Here is a 23,906-nt window from a genome sequence, read left to right on the forward strand (position 1 = left end):
GGGAGAGGTTTATTACTCGACAGGTGCATCATCTACAGCTGGCCTGAAGAGTGTTTTATGCCACATGTCTGAATGTCATTGCATTAGGTAACAAAATGTGAAACCAAGTGGCATCTGTAAAGGAATTTTATGATCAATCTCAAAATTAACTATTTCATAATTGTTTCACGTAATCGTGGTGTTAGATGTCACAAGTACCGCTTATTTTTTTGTAACTGTAACAAACAATGCAAACGCAATTATACTTAATGTTAATTTTAGTAACTTTTTCTCCTTGCAATTTCTCAGTTCTAACTCACAATACAGATTTTCTATCTTAAAATGTGCTCCAAACCTTCACTGTTTCTTATCGTGACTTTATATATTACATTTTTGACTTAAAATTACAATTGATCATCATTTTAACTTTTCTTGTAATTCTTGTGATTGCAATTTTATATTTCACAGTTTAGTATGAGTATTTCATATTAATTTACTAGTCTATTATATTAAATATTATTAAATGGAACATTCAAAATGGAATACTGATATCATACTCTGCTCAGAAATAGCACTAAAATCCATATGTTTAACTAAACCTTTAAAACAATAAAATAATATACTTTATAATAAGTACAAGTAATATAATGAGTGTAACTTTTCCAGTTACTAGATAAGGATTTGACTCACCGTACAAGTTCTAAAATCAGATTCTGTTCTCAAAATTGGACTTTATATCATACTATATAGCTATAACTTTATATGCAACTTCATAACTTTATCACATTTGTCACTCATAACATAACAATACTTTGTTATAAACTTTCTTATACATTTGAGTTACTTTTTTTAGGTTTATACTTTGAGGCAGAAATGCCTTTTAACGGCTTTGAATTAAAAAAGATTGTTATATTGTAATTGCATTGATATCAATTCTGATTTATGAATGCTGAGTCATTTGTGCTGAAAAACAGTTCCGTTTCTAATTTCTTTTCTTCTTGAAGTTCTCAGCCGGAATTTTCACATGCCCAGAAGTCTTTAGAATTCCTATAAACCAGCGTAATGGCATTAATGGTGGTGAGAATGTATTTTTCAAACCACGCCACCGCAATGACGAACAATAACACTCTCCATTGGAGGGAATCCCACATTCTTGAGGGGCTTTCGCTTTTTGTTTCTCATCTCGTTTTTCTCTCAGCTGAGTACTCGGGTGACGTTAATATGAGACGATGCTTCTCTTTTCATCACTGCAGGGTGCTCCTCAAACCAAAAGCCTGACTTTAAGACCTATTAGGTTATTAAGTGGCTGATATAGCACACCCAGGTATGGGAAAACCACCAAAGTCAATCCTGTACCGCGCTGCAGCGAGGTGGAAGGTGTTCGTCTGAGTGTGTTAGGTTTGCAATGAACCATTTTGAGGTATTTTAGCTCATCACGTGTTGGCAGGTTGAACATTTGTGCTCTGGCAATTGAGTTTAGCCTGTTATGTGCGTGAGCAGAGCTAATTGCACGTGATACGCAAGGACAACACCAGTCAGGACGTCCCATAAAAGCAGCACTGTAAACGCACATGCTTTCATTTACGCACACACTTTGACGAGCAATGCAGTCTAAAAATATAAAGTCTCTAGTTTTCTATGCTCAAAAATGTTTTCATGTACCCATCTGAAATATATCCGTGTCATGTTTTAAATAAAATATTAACTAAATTATAAAGAGAATTTTGGGGGTCTTTATAGATTTTTGAACGTCATACATTTATATATTTTGCATGTCCAATATATAAAATCCTATTACTTAAGTAGCCATTTTTTTTTCAAAGTGTTACATAAAAATGCACATTTCCATAAATGGACAGTGATCTTTGGCTGATGTCACATTAGTCCAGGACACTTTAAATATGAAGCGTAAAATGTCCCGTCACTATACCACACGCAACACCAATGATACAATTATGTGAATTAAATTATCTAGATTGAATTTACTTTGTCTAATGTAGCATAACACTGACACATTATATATGTTTTTCATTATGCAGCTAGTCTGTAATGTGATTTTTCATTAGTTTAATTCGTTGCAAAAGATTTGACGAAAAAAAAAAACTTACCCTGTTCCCTGAATCTGCATGCATTGGAGCTTTCGCCAAAATAATAACCTTTACGTGGCCGAATAAACCAGCATATAAACAATTGCTCAATCTATGATTCTAGTATGAAAGTATTAAATGCTCTGTTGACTTACCGGACCGTACCAGTTATATTCCAGCATTTTGATTTTACAGACAAGTATCGCTGTCAAACGCCAAACTGTCGCTGTCTATGGCACAACAATATCACGCATTACTCGTGTAGACTCATCTGCGGGTATCTCTAAGCCATCGACACACACCCCGAGCCCGTTTAGCACTCCTAAGCTTACGACCTGTTGATAATGAACCTGAACCCATTATTTTGAGTCAATGAATTGAAAGAAATGGGGCAAGGAATGAAAGCCACAGGGCCAATTACTGACGCCCTTTGATGTATTATTCTCCCTCACTCACTCAAATGGCTCTGCACATTTAGTCTTCATCCTCTGTTTTTTCATTAATTATTCTGTTGGGGTCAGAGTTCGGCTGGCTAATTGTGCAGACAGTCCAGCTTTGAGAATGGCAGCGGTTCTCCAAAAGCTGACACCCTCTCTGGCTGTGCTCAGCCACCTTGCATTATGCCAATTAATCCAATTCTTTGATATTTTTTCTTTCGCTCTTTCTTGTTCAACCTCTCTTTCCGTCTCTTCTTTTGTAATTTATAATCTCTGAGAGTTGTTTGGGGGTCTTGGCCTGACTGGGGGTTTGAGTCGACTGGAGTATCTAATAGTTTAGCGTTGGTGAAACATGGAGAGCTTTGTTTTTCGTACTCCTAACTCATACCCTGCTGGGGAATTTTGGGGGATTTTCAAAAATTAATTTACAAATTTATACTGTATTTTTTTTTTAAAAGGTGTTTTACATTTTAAAAGATTCAAAGAAGAAATTGCTGCTGTAAAGTAATAATTGTGCTACATTTCATATGAATTTCATATTTTTATAAGAATACGGTTTATATTTACTATTATATATTCAGTATTATAATAATAATACTGAATGCTCTGCTCTGAAATCTTGAGCTACAAACAAAAAATATATAAAGAAATAAACTGCCTAAAGAAGTGTAAGTACTGTTTCATACATTATCTAATTTTTTCATTCACAGTTACTGGAGAAGCTTTTTAATCACCATTAAATCAATAAAACATTTCGATATCTTTGAGCTGAGCATAAATAGGAAATATTAATGTTTATTAATTCATGCATTCATTATTAATTAAAAATGTGAATTCATTTTTAGGCCTGTAAATTTGGATTTTAAATGTCCCTGATATTTCTAGATTTGCAAGAAACTTGATGAATCAGTAAATGTGTTCTTTACGTGCACTTGTATTTTTAAAATCAGATTTGCGGTCTAAACATGCAAATCGCTGGCAAATAACATCTGATGGCTTCTTACACTGCGCTTGACCCTGGGTTAATGTGTCTTAACTCCGAGTAAGGGCCACTTTTAATCAGGGTCTAAGCCATGATTTACAATTGTAATTTTGAAAGGTGTTTAAAGGGAGAAAATGGGAGGGTTGACCCGGAAATGCAGTGCAACAATGAAAAAGATAATCAAGGATTAGGTTAACTCAGGGATAAAAAAAAAAAAAAACTAAAGCACAAAAAAAAATTTTTATAAGGCCCTTTATTCAAGGCTGCTTCCAATTCGAAAATTATCACCGCTTTTTGCATAGCTGTGTAACTACATAGCTTGTCCAGACTGTGAGCCTATTGATCACATATTAGAAAGCTTTCACCCCTATTATGGTTCTAAATGCCTTTTTTATATCAGAGTAGTTCATGCTAAATGATTTGTATGTTATCTTCCGTGTCGACCAGTACAGGTCCAGCTTCTCTCACGTCGCGTATGACCTTTTCAAGTAAGATGTAAGCAAATGAATTTAATTACTACAATAAAAAGCCCGTTGGGGGCCTGGAGAACCTCCATTCATTAACACCGCAGAGGATTCCACAAGATTTAGAAAACAAAAGAAATATTATTCTAGTGATTAACTTTCCTCAATGGGACAAATAGAGTAATCTGAATGAGATTAGGAAATGCTAATGGCGTTCTCCTCAGATCTTGACTGACTTCCTATACAGGAAGCATTGTCTGTCTTTACTGGCTAACGCTAGCTACTTCCCTGCTTTTGATGCGCTGGAGAACCGTTTTTTCCTTTTTTGGTGATCTTCATGGTCTGTTATTCTCACAAGTGACTTGCACAGCCTAACTGGAGACAAACTCCTGTGTCTCTTTCAGTCGTTTGGTCCAAAAGACGCCAGTGACTAATCAGTGTGGCCAAGCCGTGATTCGAAGATGTCGGCCTCAGGGTTTTTTGAAGGGCTCCTGGTGATACACCATATTAAGGGCCACAGTGGCCCTGTTTGATACACATCTCCCCATCAGACACAGACATGGGCCCACTCTGATCAGAAGTTAAAGGTCAGTCTGGACAGACAGATAGTATCTTTGAAAAGTATAGTTCTCTTGCTTCTTACCATTTAATCAATACGATCAAAGTGATTCTATGTAGTGGAAAATCACATGCAAGATCTGTCTCATACGACAACTATGCCACTGTTTTATAATCTTGTTAATGATAATAATGATAATGTTTTGTAATAATTAATATTAATAATTATGATAATTGTTATTATTATTATTTAGAATTATATAAATAATTAAAAATTAATTATTGCGATAATAATAATTATTATTATTGTAGCAATAATACATAGTTTCATATTAAAGCACAAATGAAACTAAGCCTTCATCAAAAGAAAGAGGAAATTAATAACTTTTGTATCTTTATGGATCTATATTTTATTTAGATTTTAGTCAATTTTATTACTTGCTGAAAGGCACAGACAGCTAATTACGACATTTATTAAAATAGGTTTATGTGAAGATTGTTTTAAGTTCACTTAAATTAGATGTTACTTTTTAAAGACTAATAATTCAAATTGATAGCTCTCAATAATACTATAATGTTGAATGGCTATAGTAAAATTGTTACGTTTTTGGAATAAAAGAACAATTTCCTATAGAGACATCAGTAGTATTAGCATCAGTGATACTCGCCTTCAATCAGAAAAAAAGTTGCTACTAAACAAACAAACAAAAAAATACAGTTTTTATGTTTTTTCTACATTTATTTTAAGATTGTGAAATTATTGCTATATGAATTCTTGCACACACACACACACACACACACACACACACACACACACACACACACACACACACACAAGTTTTACTGGCAGGATTTTATATAAAATGAAAGTTTAAAAAAGTCAAATGGTTACTTCTTGTAACAATCCCCGCGCACCCAAATAGACCCCCTGCCTCTTTACGTCCCGTCTAGCCCTCTGGCCAGATCAGGCCCCACAGGTGCCCCAGGGCACAGCGTTCTGCCCCGCTCAAGGCTAAAAGCCCACACTAGCATATATTCCATGCACTGAACCTTTTTCCTTTGAATCCTATTAGTGGCTGAACTTGGTTTAACTGAAAAAGACTGCAGACTTCACTCAATTAGGCCTAATAGGATTACAGGGCTGGTATGGGCTGGGCGGTTTAAATAAGACAGGAATTTTGGCAGACACCTGCTACATGTACTGCATTAATCTTATAAAGGAGAGTATGCTTGCTTGTTAATGTGGATTGCACATGCCAGGACTTCAGTTGCCATCTTTGTTGAGGCAAAAATGAACCTTGTGGTAAAATTGACTGATGACTTGTTATAGGCCTTATTTGATGCCAGTGCATCTGATATTTAGGCATTTTACGAGCGTTTAAACGTGTGTAGCATGTAGTTAATAAAATCTTTATTATCATTAAAATACATAATCATTAGGCTATATATTTAATATCATGTATTATTTTAAAATGTTCTAAGGCTGTTAAATTAATGCATTTATTGTTGCAATTATTTGGGGAAAATAATAATGCATTTAAATTATTAATCCATTCAACACACACTAGACCTGTACTTCATCTGGCATAGAACACCATGCATGATCCAATTGTGATATTGATTTTTATAGAATAGTTCAATAAACAATGACTTAATATTCTTACATTTTAGATACAATATTTTATGCTTAATTTTGCTTCTGCACATTTCTGAGCAACATCAACGTGTTTCATTCCTGAACGAATCAGCATTTTAGATCGAATCAGTGAACCGTTGATTCAATGACTCATTTATAAAGTGATCTCTGAATGAACAGGTCATTTTTCTAAATAAAATGTTATATTTAAACATTAAATTTAATATACCCATTTATTATTATTATCTAGGCTTTTCTCATTTAATTGTATTGTATAATAAAATGTATTTTTGGGAAGTTGCCAAAATTGATGCATGATTAATCTGTGATTAAATAGATGAACTGGCACATCATGCAATTAAATGATTTTGTAGCCTTGAACAGAAAAGAACAGAGTAGAATTCAACAGATTCTTTTGACCTTTTTCTTGATAAAAATGAATGGGTGTGTGGAGCATCTGGACAGGGAAGGGCAGTCCAGAGAGGTCAGACAGATCAGCAGGTTTCTGACTTGCATCAAGTTTTTACACACAATATATAGAATAGACTGCTGGTTTAATCCTATAAGCGGGGAACGACCCTGATGGATCAAAGAGACACGGAAAGAATGAGTAACAGCTCCAAACTGCAGAAGCCAGTCCTTATTTTCCGTTCAGAAATGCTGTACTTGATCAAGAATACTGATCAGAGTCATTTCTAGTTAGAGAACAGTGATGATATTGGTCATTTGGGTGTCCTGGAAAAACCCTTTCTCATGTTGCAATGGATGACAGGCTGTATGTCATAATCATCGCCTCTAATTTGGTTTTCTCTCACTGCTGATTCACAGAGATCTTCCCCTGTTTTTATTTCCATCATTCCTTCATTCCATCCGTCTGCCTTTCTTTCAGACTTTTCTTGTCCTGGATGCTACCATGTCTCTCTTCACCCAACCAGCTTTAGCAATGCTTCTTCATTGCGAAATAGATTGCGCACTGTGGGTGAGCATAAGTGTCATGCAATATTGTGCAACTCTATAATATTACTGTTTTGTAGTATAAACATAAACTTAAAATGTCACTTGCAGACACTGAATAAAACTTAAGACACCAATAAATACATCTATATGCATTTGTAATAAAATACGTAATTATCAAAAAAAGTTTAGACGGCAACTCATTTAGTGGCCAATTTTTTTCTTACATCTCAGTGAATCCCATTCAAAAAAAGGAATAAAATCTAGTATGAGGACAAATGCTATGTAAGGATCATTAATGTGCTTTTAGTTGTAGTTTTTGGTCAAATTTCCATTTTGATTTCAGTTAAAGTTTAAGTCATTTTGTTGTGTTTTGTGTCTTTTATATAATTTTATTTAATTTAAATGCCTATATAGGACTTTTTTGTTTTAGTTACATAACAGAGACTAATTCAGTTCTATTGATCAAAGTGACTGGGGTTGAAATATTAATACAACAAACATGCACTGTGAATCATTCACAACAACATCCAATAAGTCAATAAAATAAGTCAACTGTTCATTTCAAGCCAACTTTAAACCATTTATGATATTTCAAGAAGTTTCTGACAGCCGTTTACAGGGTTTATCAGCATAAGATGACTGTACTTTGCACAAAGCACTATGTTCCCAGTCGTCCGCTGTGTCAAGAGCATTTCATTTGTGCCTTACACGGATATAATGGTACAAACACCCAGGCCAATCTGCATTACATAACTGTCTGTCCCATTATGCCTCTGTTGACCGGCCCTCCTCCTGCTAGTCCAGTGGCTCTTTGGGTCTGAGCCAGACCAGGTGGGTGGTCCCTAACAGTCAGCTTTGGTCAGTCTGGATCCAAACAGCACCCCCCGCATCTCTGTCTCTCTATAATACGTCTTCCCATAACCCCTGGGCTCCTTGACCTGCCTCCGACACACTAAGGATAAACCACATAGACGGGGGGGCGTGTAGATACACCCTTATAGATCTGTGTCTTGTTGAATGAAAGTGTGTGTGTGTGTGTATGTCTGCTATAGCCTCAAGGGACAGCTCGCTTCATAGAGATGAGACTCTTTCCTCCAAACACAGGTAGTGCTGCAGTGTTTGAAACACACAACCTCACACCAAAACACGCACACACACACACACACACACTTTAACACATGAAAGGCCTCTTGTGGACCAGAGCAAACACAAGGCAGCTTTGATGTGCTCCAGCCTCTTCTATTCCCTTTCCAACTCCTAAAACTGACGGTTGCTTTGCTTTTCCATCTGAAAACCTGATTTCTAGCTTTCTCCATCTGACAGTTTTTAAAAGTGCAGCTGAGTGTGTTTTTCTTCTGTCTAATCAATTTAAGCAGATCATAACTCATATGATCCCAAATCACACTATTGTTAAAGATTCGGTATATATTTTTTTATATATATATATATATATATATATATATATATATATATATATATATATATATATATATATATATATATATATATATATATATATATATACCAACCTTATAGAAATAAGCATTCTTTTTTTTTTTTTATCCGTAATATATATTAGTGGTGTCAAATGATTAATCTTGATTAATCGCATCCAAAAAAAAAAAAAAAAAAATTACATAATATATTTGTGTACACTGTGTTTATTTATTATGTGTATGTAAAATATATATATATATATATATATATATATATATATATATATATATATATATATATATATATATATATATATACTTAGGTTTACGTAATATATTTATATATAAGGATATAAATGCATACATGGAAATATTTTTAAAATATGTGCTCTGTGTTTGTATTTATATACATAATAAATAATATAGTGATATCACTGTCAATATAACATCACTGTCAACACAGCATTTCCCAGTTAATCTTCTGAGCTATTAAAAAAAAACAACTAAAGTGATCAAAAACATGTAGAAACAAACTCACACTAAGTTCAGGACCTTTCGCTTTTTTACAGTCAAAATAAACACTTGTCGAATGTGACTAGTGTGATTACAGTAACAGAGGTCTTGTGTTCTGTCAGCACATAGTGTGCAATTACGCTCCGAAACAAAACCACCAGCAAATCCACAGCATCGGAATTCCAGACAAATGAGTCCTGCCACACAAAGGGCTGTTTGGGTGGTTTCTGACTCAAATGTGCGGACATAGGCATGCGTCTATAATCACATTACGGGGGTTAAGAATCAATGCAGCAGAAAGGAGAAAAAAAAAGACACTGATGTTTTACGGAGCATTTCACGCACGTTAATTGAGTTGCATGCAGCGGTTAATGAAATATTAAATCTTAGCAGTTATTTATTCCTTGCATCTAAGAATTGTTTATATATATTCACACACACATAGACAAATATGTATATATACTTATTTATTTGTTATTAAAGCTTATATTAACCATGACCATAATTTATTAAAATAGTCATAGTCTAATGAAAGAAAGTAATAATAATATGCCAAGTGATTAACACTCTCTGACTCTCCTTTTCTCTCGGATCATGTGGGTTCTTGCTCCCTCCACCCCGAGAGATCATTATAATTTGTGTTATGATGCATGTAACTAAATTAAGATCAGCTGTAATGATCCTGCCAGTACTCCTGTGTGCTAATGACTGCCAAATAAAGATTGACTTAGTCAACACAAAACTTAAATTGATCTAATATATGCCGTGAATACCACTTAACTCGCAGTTCCACTTAATAATATCAGTCAAGACACATTTTCCACAAAGACGTAATTGCCAAAAGCAAAACATGCTGCATAGCATTCAGTTTTTTATATTGTAACATAATGTTTTGTTTTGTTTTTTTACAATTTCAAGGAGTAAATTATCCAAACATATATTTTTTAAATAAAATGCACTCAGGTCATCCAAGATGTAGATGAGTTTGTTTTTCGACAGAAAGGATTAGAACAAAACTCACTCCCCTGGAGTGAATGGGTGCCGTCAGAAAGGGAGTCCGAACATCTCAAGCTCCAGTACAGCAATTAATTTCTTGGGAAACAAATGCATCATTAACTTTAAACAATCCCTTCTGTCTAATCAACCAGTCCATAATAACCCACTATCAGCTATTTGATGGCACCCATTCACTGCAGAAGATCCACTGGTGAGCAAGTGATAAAATGCAACATTTCCACAAATCTGTTGCAACGAAATAAACCATGTCATTAAATGGCACCAAGCAAAAACAAAGTGATCTGTTAAGAGATTTTGCATACCTCCCATCGAGTCCAGGGCCAGGTGGAGGGCTGACTGCTGTGGTAGGGGACCGGCTTTGAATCTGTGTTGCAGGAATAGTGGTAGGAGGAGAACGAGGGCCCCGGGGCCCACTGGTTATGCTGGTTTGCTACATTAGCCGCAGAGGCCGATTGAACAGTGGAGAATGACTGGAACATTGCAGATTCCTAATGATGCACAGTGAACACACAACACAAGACATGAGTAAGCTGTGAAATGTGATATGCCGCTATATATGCACTTATTTCCTGACTATTAGTAGCGTACCATTCGACGCACTTCCATTCAAATATAGCCACTTTCTAATCTTTGGCACAGATTTACATTGTGTACGTCAAAATCCATAAAGACGTCTAAATGAGTTCAAATAAGCCAGTTGAACGTACGGTCCCTAAGGATCTGAAATCACATTTGAGGGATGTTTTCTTTCAGCCTGTGATCATATTTTGCAATACGTCTTTGTTTAGACTTACGTCAGCTCTGTATGAGATGATTGAAACAGAGCCGAAATAATAAGAGGCAGTGTGCTGCGTATATAGTCTCTTAGTTCAACTGTCACACTCAATAAGCGATTTTAGAGTTAAAAAACCTCTTGAGCTAATTGGCCATTTCAGTGTTATCTCCTTTAACAGCGGTAGTTTCTCATCTGAAAGTGTTTGAATCACGTCGCATTTACACATTATTATAATATGTTATTGAAGGAAATTTGTAAGGATTTATTTCTTGTCATTTCACTGAATAATTTACATTTTATCATATTGTGTAAGTGTTATTTACGGAATAATATCAATACATTTTTACATCGTGCTGTGTGATGCATAATTATTTAATCAGCTTATTTGAATGGTTGACATGATTTCTTTATTATTAGTTATTCTGATTTGTTTCTGTCTTTGTGTGAATATTTTTGGTCTGATGAAGAGGCCTTGCACCGAGCCGGAAAGTGGCTGCAAATAGCCTGTTGTTCTTCAGCGCTGATCCCACACTGGTCCTGAGGAGAGGACATTGTTCCTGAGACCGTGGCATGACCGGCTCTGATAGACACAGATGCGACTCTGAGATCTCAGACGTAATGGGCTCATGAGAACATGTCTTTCTGCAGGACAATGTGTGATTCGGGCCGTTTCTCCTGAATGATGAGGTACTAATGAACTTGACAGACACAGGGATGACTGGAGGGAGAATCACAGAGAGCTGGAAGTCTGGAAAAAACTAGGTCACCAAACTGAAGTCCACTCAACGTTTATCTATCCATCTTATTATATGCAAATTGGTGACCGTCTCGTATCTACCTATGTGTGTGCGTCTGTCTGTCTGCACGCCTGCTTGTCTATCTATATATCTATCTAACCGTCTTTGCCTCTCCGTCTGTCTCACTCACTCTGATTTAGTTAGACTTCAAATAATGCGTTTTAAAAGCTGTTCGCTATCCATGTTTGACCACGGTACATATGCGAGGAATGATTTCCGACTCTTCTGCATGCTTTAATTTCAGATATTTTCGATATGCTACGATATGTAGGTATGATGTAGAGTTATGCAGCTTGAGGATCTCATTGTATCAGCGAGAGATCAGTGAGACAGTGACGACTCGCACAATCAGAGAGGCCACGCTGAGAGCCAGACAGCACTGTGAAAGGAAAGAGCTCCATAATGGAGGAGCAGGAGGTTGAGCACAACGTAATTGGCAAGTCTTCCTCCTTTTTTGCCCACACCTCTCTACTTCCATGCATGGTGCAAGTGATGTTAAATTGCCTTCTCTCTCTCTGTATTCCCTCATTATTTCTCTCTTCCTGTCAGCATTGCCGAACAGTAGAATATGCGATCCTAGACACCAGTCAGATTCGGAGATGACTGGATGGACCGAAATGCTGCTAAAGAATGTTCCTGTCCATCTGTCAGCATTCCAGGGACAGAGCTGCTTTTAGCTTCCTTTATTTGAGACAATCGTCCTTGTCTGTGCTTCACTTGGGTTTGTGTCCACATTGGGTCGCTATTAGTGTGCGAGTCTCTCCATTATGAGGCTAGTAAGTATTCCTCCCAAACAACAGGGTCATTTTATAGAGCTAATTCTATAATGAGGGAAGGTAATGACACTAAACCAGGGCTTTTGTCACAGGCATGTATGTCTGCAGCAGAGGCGATGTTTGACACATTCAGAGGTTAGAAATCCCAAGCCATTTTCCATTTACTACAATTTGCCAAACAGTAAAACCCTATATTTGGCATTCGCCGGGATTCAAGGGGTGTGCTGGCAAACGGGTTGTCGTGCTGAACTGCAACCTGCTGCATTTGGGATTCCCGTCGTATGTTTCACATGCTGATTTCGATTTTTGGGAAGCAATTGTTTTTGCGCATTTGCCAGTACATCTCATACAAATCAACTTTTACTCTGTCAGTGTTGTTGATTTGCAAAGGGGTCATTTTTGGATGTCACCAGGGTCAAGATGAGGTCAGCGAGACACTGGTGAGCTTTAACTAGTGATTTACAGTGTATAGTAAAAGCCCTCAGGCTTATGGGTCATTGGTTAGCTGGTTGTGTAGGTGGAGACAAGGAAGTATAGGATATACTTGGGAACTGTAGCCTCAGGTGAAATGCATATCGGTGCAAAATGCCCTTACAGGATAAAATCCTGCCATGCTCTTGTTAAAAAGTCTGGAGAAAGAGCTTTAAAGTATGTATATGTGAATGTATGTGGTATAAAATGTGTGTGTGAGAAAAAGAGAGATCTTAGAGGATGTGTCTCAGTCTGATGAGCTTTCCTTTCCCCCCCGGGCTTCATTAAAAGCTTTCCCTCAGAAACGGCCCTGTGTGGCTCTTTGCCCCTCCACCAGCTCTGGGCTGAGAGACAAAACACTTGTTTCCTCTCTCTCTCTCTCCCTCTCTCTTTCTCATGTAGTCTCTCAGGTCCTCAAAAGGCTTTGTTACAGGCTTTTCGAGTAGAAGCACCTATTTATTTGCTCTTTTCATGGTTAATTCTTGGTTTTCTGCTCTTCTCAGATGCCGAGCAGGGCTATGGTACTGTGCTCAGCTCCTGAGTCACTGGGTCTGGATAATGGACAGACTTAGAGATGGAGCGATGCATCTCAAACACATTCAGATAAAAACTGCTGTAGCCGGGTCAGCCCTACAGTGCAGTACATTTTTTAAATACTCACCTCTTAATATACTGGATAAAAAAATTAATTAATTATAAGACATCAACTTATAAAATTCTAATGTCCTTTTTTGCCATAATAGCAATTATTGTCGATTTGATTATGCAGACCGTCTCTGCATTTTATTTATTACCTATAACTATTACTCTATATTCTCCTATTTGATACTTTGTTTTGTTAAACGTGCTGTATAAATAAAAGTGATTGAATGATTGATTGACTATACACGTATTACAGAAATTGTATTTTAATAGCTGTTAGTCATCTTTTATTTTATTGCATTAACACGCATTTAAATGTTTCTTGATCTTGACTCCAAATGACTGAATAGTTTCTACAGTGTTGCTCTTGGTTGGTTTTGTCTGTATTTTTTTCTAGGAGTTCATTTGTACAAGCGCTGAGGATTTAGATTGCTGGAATGAGTTTATTTGCTTTGGTGATTTGTCATGTTCAGTGTAATGTGGCAGCTGTAATAGAGCCTGTCTGGACAGTTTGACTGTTCAGTCTCAATCTCAGTTGTGTATCTTCTGTTGTAATCCTGTTAGGAATACCCACTGAGCTGGCATGTGAAGTCACTGTTTGCATTCCCCACTCCTGATGAACCCAGAGAAAATTTTGCACATTTTACTCACCCTTGGGTTCAGTGCATTAGTGAGGATACCTCATAGAGGTAATTGTTTTTTGTATGTGATGTCACGTCTTGTCGATGGGGCCATAACATTTATGGCAAAACAGTGAAGTACTTGCCAATAAAGGACTGGTTCACCCAAAATACAAAATAGCTGTAAATGTACTTACTCTCAAGGCATCCCAAATGAATTTGTTTCTTCATCTGAACAGATTTGGTGAAATTTATTTCAACAGTTGTATTGCATCCATCAGAATGAGAGTCCAAACAACTGATAGAAACATCACAAGTGATCCACACCATCACCACCACCACACCATTGGTCTCTCATTCTCACGGCACCCATTCACTGCAGAAGATCCATTGGTGTGAAAGTGATGTTATGCTACATTTCTCCAAACCTATTCGCATTAAGAAAAAAAAAAGTATCCACATCTACGTGGCTTGAGGGCGAGTACATTTTCTTTTACGTGTGAGCAATTGCCCCCATTGCATATGTCTTCTTGTGCGCCCCATTTAGGGAAGTTGTTCTTATTACGTACGTCGGCACGCATAGTTCAGATACAGAAGAAACAATATTAGCAGTTTTTCCCAAATGCACCAGACAGGGAAGTAGAGGCTTGTGTTTGTGTCTGTCTAGCCAGTGCTCCTCTTGAGTCGGTCTCATCTCAGACACGGAGTCTCGGTCAAACCCAAGAGCCACAGGCCAGGGAGAGAGCAAACATTCAATGTCATCTCTGATTGGCCAAGGTTGAGCAGCGCCTCACCTTCCCATGAACCCCCTCGCTGTCACTGATTGGACGGGCCTCACTTGTGTCTGAACCCTGCCTCGTGTGATACGAGAGCTGCTTTGTGGGCCTCAGAGACGCTGTAGGGAGACGGACTGAGGGTGGGTGGACGTGTTCTAGAGGGCTCTCCAAGCGTCGCTCACTGTGGAGAGCTCCTTCATCACCATGCTGTCATGATAGCACTACTCATAAGAGCACCAAAGCCGCCTCTCCTCAACGAGACAATTCAGACTCCCTCCCTGTCATTAAGCAATATGAAGTCTGGAATGTGAATGCAGAGATGTTTGATTCCTGGCCTTTATGAACTTATCTGGGCTGGGTGAAGGTATTAGTCTTGAATGTTGGAGAGAAGCCCAGTGCATTAGAGCTTTAACTGCAGTTCCTCTGATTCCCACAAGAGGTCACCGTGTAGACGGCATGGAAGCCGGCATTGAAAACTTGAAAAGATGAGACGTCTGATAGTTTGCATAACTTTCAGTTTTTCTTTTGCTTGCACAACGAAACGCAATCTTTTCAGAAATTAAGCGATTTCTTGAAAATGACTCATTTCTTTTCTTTTTTACAATTTTGTCAGTAGTATCAAGATCATATTTTGAATAAATCGTAATGACAGTATATATGATTGTGAAAACTTTATGTATTGATATATTTTTAAATTACGCATAAATGCATCTTTATTAAATAATACAATAAATTAAATATAAAATACAGTTTCTGTATAACTTCCAGTAAACTAATGTGTGAACAGTTCAACATTTTTTAACTATTAATTTCCTGAAAGAGGATGTCAAGACCATGTTATTTTGAATAAATCAATTTATACTAAATACATAAAATGTAAAGATGATCATATTATAATAGTGTATATATAACTATTTCATTTAATAACACTATTACAATATAAAGTTATTTGTATTATTCAATATAAATAATAACTTACTACTACCACTGATAATAATAGTAATAATAAATAAAATACAATTAATTTTATTAACACTTTCCTTTGTCTACCAATTAAATAAATCTGTGAAGTAAGGCCTAATCTATTCAACAGATAATTTTTTAACATTTAAATTTATTGAAGTAGGATGTCAAGATCATGTTATTATTAATAAATGCTAAATTAAATGTAATAAAATGCGATATAAGAATATAGTAGTTATTAGTAGCTGTTATTGTTTCTATTGTTAACACTATTGTCAAGAGCTTTCATTTTCATATGTTATGCAAAAACGCACATCCTGCATCTGTCCACCCCTCTCTTTCTCAGGACTGCGGTGATTCTGTGACCTTTCAGAGCTGGGTGGGCGATGGTCAGATACTGAGCAAGCACAGCTGAGTGAATCAGAGGTGAGCCTTCAGCACACTGCCCTACTTCCTCTCAACACAAACACACCACGCTCTCCCTCTGACTTGCACACGTCCCTCATCAGTTGTCTCATCATACTGTCATTTTTTTATATATCATATTTTTATAGAATTTCTCCCCCTCGGGTCTACTTGTAATGTAGTCGGAATTTAGTATTTTATGATGCTTAAAAACTATAATGCAAATTCTGTTTACAGATTATGTAACAGTACTGAACAGTATGATGCCTTGTTTTGTCAAATCAATGATATTTTAATGACTTACTAAAAAATAATACGATACAACAAATCTATAAAATAACATCTTAGCTAAATATAAATTTAAACGTGGCATGCATAATATTTAATGGAATATTTGTATTTCATTTCGCATTTAAATGTGTGAACCAGGGTACTCTTAACTCTTAACTACATCGTAAAAGAAGTCTTTTAAGAAAACCATACAGCAAACATGGGACGTTGATGCATCTTAGAGTTCATCTAGATCTGAAGTCACTGAATGATTGTTCAGTCCATGTCCTATTTCCTAACTTTAAGCACACATTTTCTCCCCTCACACCTTGTGTCTCTGATTTTTTTTTTTTTTTTTACTTATCCATTATCTCATTGTCATTCAGATGTTAGATACCTTTCCCTCTCTATTTTCACCTTGTCTGTGTCTCGGATCAGCTTTGCGTGCCACCTGACACTGATCAACACCTGCATATCTCCCGCTCTCTATTTCTCACTCATTCTCTCCCTTCATATAAATGACATTAATCCTTAGATGGCTCTTGCTCTTGCTCATCTGTCTCTGATATCTCCATGTGTTCTTTCCTTTCTGAACATTTCAAGTAAAAGTCTGCGTCTTGCGGTCATGTGTCTGTGGTCTCATGAAAGATTCCCATATTCTGCTCTTCAGACACTCAGCATTATTGCCCATCGACTGCCCAGCACTTCTGCTTTATGTATATCTCTCCTGTCATGCAACATTAGGTAATGTCTGTCGTAGGATAACAACTGCTAAATATGGGAACCTTTCATTCCTGGCCACAAAATTTGATTTAGAAATGTTTATTTTTTTTCTTCTTTCTTTTTATATTTATTCTATTTTGCTGTAACAAGCTCTATGAAACTCTTATTTTGTATTTTTTTTTTTTTTTTTTTTTAGAATAATTTCATTATTTTTGCATTTATTTATTTTACTGTGGTATAGCATAAAGTGGAGCTAAAAGGAAATGTGTTTTTCTGGTCTGAATTTCAATTTACTTTATTTTATTTATTTTTATTTTTATTATTATTCTGGCATATGGTACCATCAAGCTAAATAATTTTTCACCCAAATTGGAATACTTATTATTATTATTATTGTATCTCGGTTTTTATTTTATCATGGTTTAGGATGACATAATTGAACTAAAGAACAATATATATATATATATATATATATATATATATATATATATATATATATATATATATATACAATACCATAAAAGTGCAACATTTCTAAATTACAAATCATTAAACTATCGCTTTATCTCAAGCTCATCCGATTGTAAATGCACATACTGAAAATTTGCCGTGCACAGTGACAAAAGGTTTTTAGGAAAGGTGTGCAGTGGGTGCATCCAGCCCATTGCACACTATGTTCTTTGTACGTGCTTATCGGTCTCCCTTATGGGTGATGGCTTTGACGGTCTTTTTAAATGGCACATTTAAAAAGTTTTTTGCAAAGTCATACCTCGTGTTGTGATTGTGACAGTCACTCATGTGCTTGATTAAAACGCCCGCCCCCATAAGTGGCACCCTTCAAAACGAGTGCAAAAGAAACCACATCCTGTACAAACAGGAAATGGGTGCAAAAATCCCATGATAGATGGAATTTCCTGTATGCAAAACAATATATGTGATGAGCCCCAATAGAGGAAGTTTATTAAAGAATGGTGGAGGCTGCCGCTTCTCTATTTTTGTTTTTCTTAATAGTTTTTCTTTTTTGCCATGTCACTTTGTTGCTGTAGACACGAATTGAAAACACAAAGCGGTTACTAGAAATGCATTACTCAAGAGTATACAGACCTACTTCAGAAAACCCCTCTAAAAAGATGTGTTTTACATTCATACTTTTCGCAAACAGTTTTATCCGGATCAGCTCTTAGTATTTAAACTAAATATTTTATTAGTTTTAGCATTTTTTCTATTAAGTTACATGAACAAAAGCGTATGCCTATACCTTTTTAAGTACTTAACATCCACTACTTCCAGTATACATTTTATTTATACTCATAAAAAGTATTTTTTTCATCATAAATTAACATCTTAAAGGAGAAAATTCTGGTTTTGAAATGCTAATTAAAATATTAACCCATTGTTCTACAATGATTATTGTTTCAGAAAGTATTTCTGTAATCATTTCTGTGTATTGTTTAAATAAGACCGTTACATGTGACACAAAGTCGCTGGGGTATATATTGTAGCAATAGCCAAAAATACATTTTATGGGTCAAAATTATCGTTTTGAATAAATTATAGTATTTTTCATGTCAAAAATCTGAAAAGATGTGGTTTGACGAAAATGTATTGTACATTTCCTACCGTAAATAAATTAAAACATTTTTTTATTAGTAAAATGCATTGCTTTTACAACTTTAAAAGGCAATTTTCCAAATATTTACATTTTTTTTGCACCCTCAAGATTCCAGAGTTTTTAAATAGTTGTACCTCGGCCAAATACTGTCGTATCCTAACATCCTTTTTGTTATTAATATGGTGTATAAATCTCAATTTTGAAAAAAAAAAGGGCCCTTATGACTGGTCTTGCCGTCCAGGGTCACACGTTTCTGCACATCTCTAGTCTTTCATAACATATAATAGCATATGCAAAGGCATCCCTGGACATAAACCTCTGTTTAGTATCTCTTTATCACAAACACGCAGCAGAAGTAGCCAGCTAGAGGAATAGTTCTTGTGTGTGGCAGATTGAGTTTAATAAAAGATATAAATTACCTGTGGTAGTCGGCCGCAGGGGTTTTTTTCTGTGAGTTCAGCGGTTGGTTGATCTCCTGCTTTTACAGTTGGCCGGCGAGATCAGCAAGACTTGATCCAATATAAATCTTTATCTATTTCCTCTTTTTCTTCGTCCATTGAACCGGGTGCAAATGGGAAGTTTCTACACTTTGGCATACATGTTGAACCTAGAAAGTGAGATGTTTTAATATAAACTCATGTTCCATCATCATTAGATAAATTATAGCCAATATTAAAAAAGTAAAAAAATAAAACATATGTGTGTGTGTGTATATATATATTTTATGTATATAAATTTAGTGTAATGTATATTGTGTGTGTGTGTGTCTATATTAATAATTGTTTTGCCTACTGTAACGACTCAAATGTCACCCGAGTCATCATTATTAATGTGACGTTAAATGCCACATAGGAAAAGTCATTGGGGTGTATGTAATATTTGATGTTTTGTAAAAGTTTCTTATGCTCAGCAGAACTTGATTTATTTGACAAAAATACAGTAAGATCAGTAATAACGTTACAATTAAAAAAAGAAATAAATAAAAAAAGAATAAAATGTCATTTATTCTTGTTATGCAAAGCTGAATTTTCAACAGCTATTACTTTAGTTTTTAATGCCACATCATTTTGTTGACTTTACTGCTTAATGAAAACTGATGGGGTTTTTTTATTGATTCTTTAAGGAATAAAAAAGTTCATATGAAACAGCATTTATTTTAAAAACAGAAAATCTTTATGAACACTATAAATCCCTTTACAGTCACCTTTGATCAATGTAATGGGTTTTTGCCAAATCAACATATTAGTTTCTTTTTAACAACTCTTTAAATGGTAGTATATTAGTTTTATATTGACTTATTTATTGGATTTTTTCTCTCCATTTGTTGGATATTATTCTCCATTCTTGATTATTCTCTATCCAACATATTGGATACTATGTTAGGGAACTTACATGTTACAAAAAAATTTTTTTTTTCTTTTTGAGGGACCTAGATATGAGCAGCCTTTTTACAATACTTTTTTTTTACTAAAATGTTTAAAGTTTTAAAGGCTAAATTTGATAAATATATATATATATATAAAGAGAGAGAGAAAATGAGAGAGAGATACTTCCCTTGTGACAACTAGCCCCATCTGTATATTTTATGCGTGTGGTCATTCTGTCAAGAAATGAAAGACGCGTTTGACTTGAGACAGTGTTTAGAGGATTATTAAGCAGGGAAAAGATAGTTCAAAGCTGGGAAAAAAAAAAACCTTGTGAAGCGTTTTAAGTGTCCCTTTACCCAGCGCCCTCACCTCTATCCCAGAATTCCCTTTGTCCAAAAGTTTCTGGCGAGAACAAACTTCCCCCCACATCTTCAAAACCTGATCACTTTGCTTTATTCTGATCAATGTGCTCCACGTTTCTCCTCTCGGTGTCAGAGTAGTCAGGAGATAAAAAAGCAGGAGGGAAGGAGGGGTGTGAGGGTAGACGGCTTACTTTTTTAGATGCCAATTGTATGTGTCTCTGTGGCTGCCTTACCTGTGTTCCTTTGATCATAGCTGAGCATGGAGTGGCGTTTGATTCCAGGGCTACTTTGACAGCTCGCAGGCTGGCAGAAGCCTCTCGGATGACTGGAGATCAGAGAAGACAGGCTGGAAAGCAGAAGTCCAGCTGAGAGAAGATCAGAAGCAGCACAACTTCAACCAGAGCTATTGTGAAGGAACGTAATGGCTTAGATAACTTTTTCCCCTCCGTCTTTCTTTCTTTTTTTTTTTCTTGTGAAAACTTACCCTTCAGAATTTTGAATTGCCCACTTTAAGGTCTGTGGGGCTTTGTCTGGCTTTGACAAAAGAGGCATGTTTTTCTTTCCGCCTTGTCCTGAAGAGCCCGATCTGTTTAAACGGTGTCACTCCTGCTTGATGTTCTCCCGTCTGCAGCGGCGCTGGCTCAGCCCCGTTCGTTCGCCGTAGACGCGCGCGCTGTGGAAATAAAAATACGATTAAATGCGCAAACACGAGTCTGTAAATGTGTAAAATGGCTACATTACAGTCGCATGCATATGTAGACTTCATTAAATCTGCATATCTTTGTTTGTTTTGGTTTTTGATGTTTGTGTGCGTCAAGAACTTTTAAGAATTTTTAAGCTGAATTAGCGTTTTCTTAAATGTGTTAAATTAACTCGATTGTAAATCAAGCCTGTGCCATCTGTGACCCGGCGAAACATACAGAGGGCTCCTGTGGTGTAATGTCTCCCTCTGGTGGAGGATGTGATGAACATCTTGCACTGCATTACATGCATGTATTAGTATGACTTAATTAACCTGAAGGTTTGCTCTGTTAGCATTCACTCAAATTGTTCTTACCGTATATACGTTTCTCTTTCTTTTGTTGAGCACCAAAAAAAAGCATATTTTGAAGAATGTTGGAAACCAAACACTTACTGGTAGACATCAACTCAAAGGCCAGACAGAAAAGAAACTCATATAGGTCTGGAGGGTGAGTAAATGAAGACATAATTCTTATTTTGGCGTGAATTATACCAAAACATTATATTATGATCCCATGATTGTTACAGAGATGGTATGTTAAAAGCACATTTTAGTTCATATTTAAGCTGTCTCAAAATAGCAAAGTTTAGTATGCTTCTATGATCATAAGTTTATAAGTATTAAAGAATCATTTTAGCATATTAAGTACATTAGTGTACCAGGTGATGCTTATAATGTGTGTTGGTTACTGTTTATGTTACCATCCTTTTCTTTTTGAGAAGCGAATGATGGTAACCTAATAATGTGTGGAAGGGATGGAAAGAAAATTACGCAGCTAATTGTTTTTTTTTGCAGCTGCTGGACATCGCTCTGGGACCGGACCAATCCTCAGCCCTTCATTCACTCAAAGCAGAGATCCGGCCGGGATTGAACCAGCAACCTTTGCGTTGCGAGACAGCGCCCTAATCGCTGAGCCACAGAGTTTACGTGTGAAGGAGCTTGTATTTCAGATTGCAGTTTCACAATAAACTAGTTAAAGAGTCATTTAACACGCAAAGGAGGGCTTGAACGCAATGAGCATCGTTTAGGGAATAAAACTCATAACAAACATAAAATAATAAATCCACAAGGCTCTAATAACTGAGCCAGAGTTGGCTGATTTCATCTATGTTTTGTTTGAAATGAAAAGAAGCATTTGCAACTCATTTATATCCAAGAGACATGGTTGGGATTGAACCAGCAACCTCTGAAACTAAGAGACAGCTCTTATAGCCTTATAGTTGAGCTAGCTGAAGTATGATCATCTGCAGTGGGGTTTGAACTCATATCATCACCAAAGCATTGCACTTGAAGAAAGAGCCATCTCACGCTGGTTGAACGTAGCATAAGCAACAGTGGGCTTTGAACTCAATACACCACGATTAAACAGCAACACTTTATCGCTTTCCAGCCAGACGTCAGTCGGTGTGTGCGGTAAATAAAGCACTGAGTGACGCGCGTCACACAATGATGGTGATTGGCTGTGGAAGATGAATATTTAATTAGCTGTCTGATCAAGCTGTGGGTGCTTATGAGGGTAACATTTTGAATGCAATATAGTTAATAGTAGTTATAGTTCTGGCTGCCATTCTCTTCACTTAACTAAGTGATTTCGTGATCTTATTTTCGTTAATTTTAAAATAAGTCTGAATTAGTGTTACCCTTGTGGAGAATAGTGTTCTCTTTGAACTACATTTGATGCACTTCATATGTTATTTTGGGTGTGAGTTTTTGCATTTAAAAGCCGTTTCAAAGGGTTGTTTACAACCACTTTATTTGTTGTTTTTTATCGTGATCCTTCTGAAGAAAACAGTATATTGAAAGAAGAGGCTGAAGAGTGCCTTGTTTTTTCTTCTGTGAGCTGATTGGATGAAGTGAAGTAGGCGTTTCTTTCAAAAATGAGCAGTTGCAGATCTGAGGGGTGGGGCTTGCATGGACTCATTGTTCACCAGTTGTTCACTCAACAGTGTGAGCTAACAATGAACTTTAATTAAACCCTCTAGTGGTGACTTTTGTGAATTACACCGCTGCGTATCGAGTCTAATGAACTTAAATTAATTAAACCCTCTAGTGGTGATGTTTGTGAATTACACCGTGGCGTATCGAGTCTAATGAACTTTAATTAATTAAACCCTCTAGTGGTGATGTTTGTGAATTACACCGCTGCGTATCGAGTCTAATGAACTTAAATTAATTAAACCCTCTAGTGGTGACTTTTGTGAATTACTTTTCGAGTCTAATGAACTTAAATTAATTAAACCCTCTAGTGGTGACTTTTGTGAATTATCGAGTCTAATGAACTTTAATTAATTAAACCCTCTAGTGGTGATGTTTGTGAATTACACCGCTGCATATCGAGTCTAATGAACTTTAATTAATTAAACCCTCTAGTGGTGACTTTTGTGAATTACACCGCTGCATATCGAGTCTAATGAACTTAAGTTAATTAAACCCTCTAGTGGTGACTTTTGTGAATTACACCGCTGCGTATCGAGTCTAATGAACTTAAATTAATTAAACCCTCTAGTGGTGACTTTTGTGAATTACACCGTGGCGTATC

The 23,906-nt window shown here is 36.2% G+C and overlaps 1 protein-coding gene and 1 long non-coding RNA gene across 3 annotated transcripts in view; one reads left to right on the forward strand and one right to left on the reverse strand.

Moving 5' to 3' along the window:
* tfec (transcription factor EC) overlaps positions 1 to 20,911 on the reverse strand; it is a 39,687-nt gene extending 18,776 nt beyond the window's left edge. Inside the window, exons 1-3 of the mRNA XM_043237853.1 lie at positions 20,633 to 20,911; positions 19,316 to 19,503; positions 10,369 to 10,554 (exon numbers count right to left, since the gene is read on the reverse strand). Of these exons, the coding sequence (XP_043093788.1) occupies positions 10,369 to 10,545 (177 nt within the window). The 5' untranslated portion in view covers positions 10,546 to 10,554; positions 19,316 to 19,503; positions 20,633 to 20,911. The remainder of the gene's footprint in view (positions 1 to 10,368; positions 10,555 to 19,315; positions 19,504 to 20,632) is intronic.
* LOC122343411 overlaps positions 1 to 23,553 on the forward strand; it is a 35,712-nt gene extending 12,159 nt beyond the window's left edge. For both annotated transcript variants that reach the window (XR_006250771.1, XR_006250770.1), the window contains exons 3-5: positions 16,233 to 16,312; positions 20,907 to 21,815; positions 22,163 to 23,553. This is a non-coding gene — a long non-coding RNA (uncharacterized LOC122343411). The remainder of the gene's footprint in view (positions 1 to 16,232; positions 16,313 to 20,906; positions 21,816 to 22,162) is intronic.
* The last annotated feature ends 353 nt before the right edge of the window (positions 23,554 to 23,906 follow it).

The sequence above is a fragment of the Puntigrus tetrazona genome, chromosome 4 (assembly GCF_018831695.1).
Source record: "Puntigrus tetrazona isolate hp1 chromosome 4, ASM1883169v1, whole genome shotgun sequence".
NCBI classification, from domain to species: Eukaryota; Metazoa; Chordata; class Actinopteri; order Cypriniformes; family Cyprinidae; genus Puntigrus; species Puntigrus tetrazona.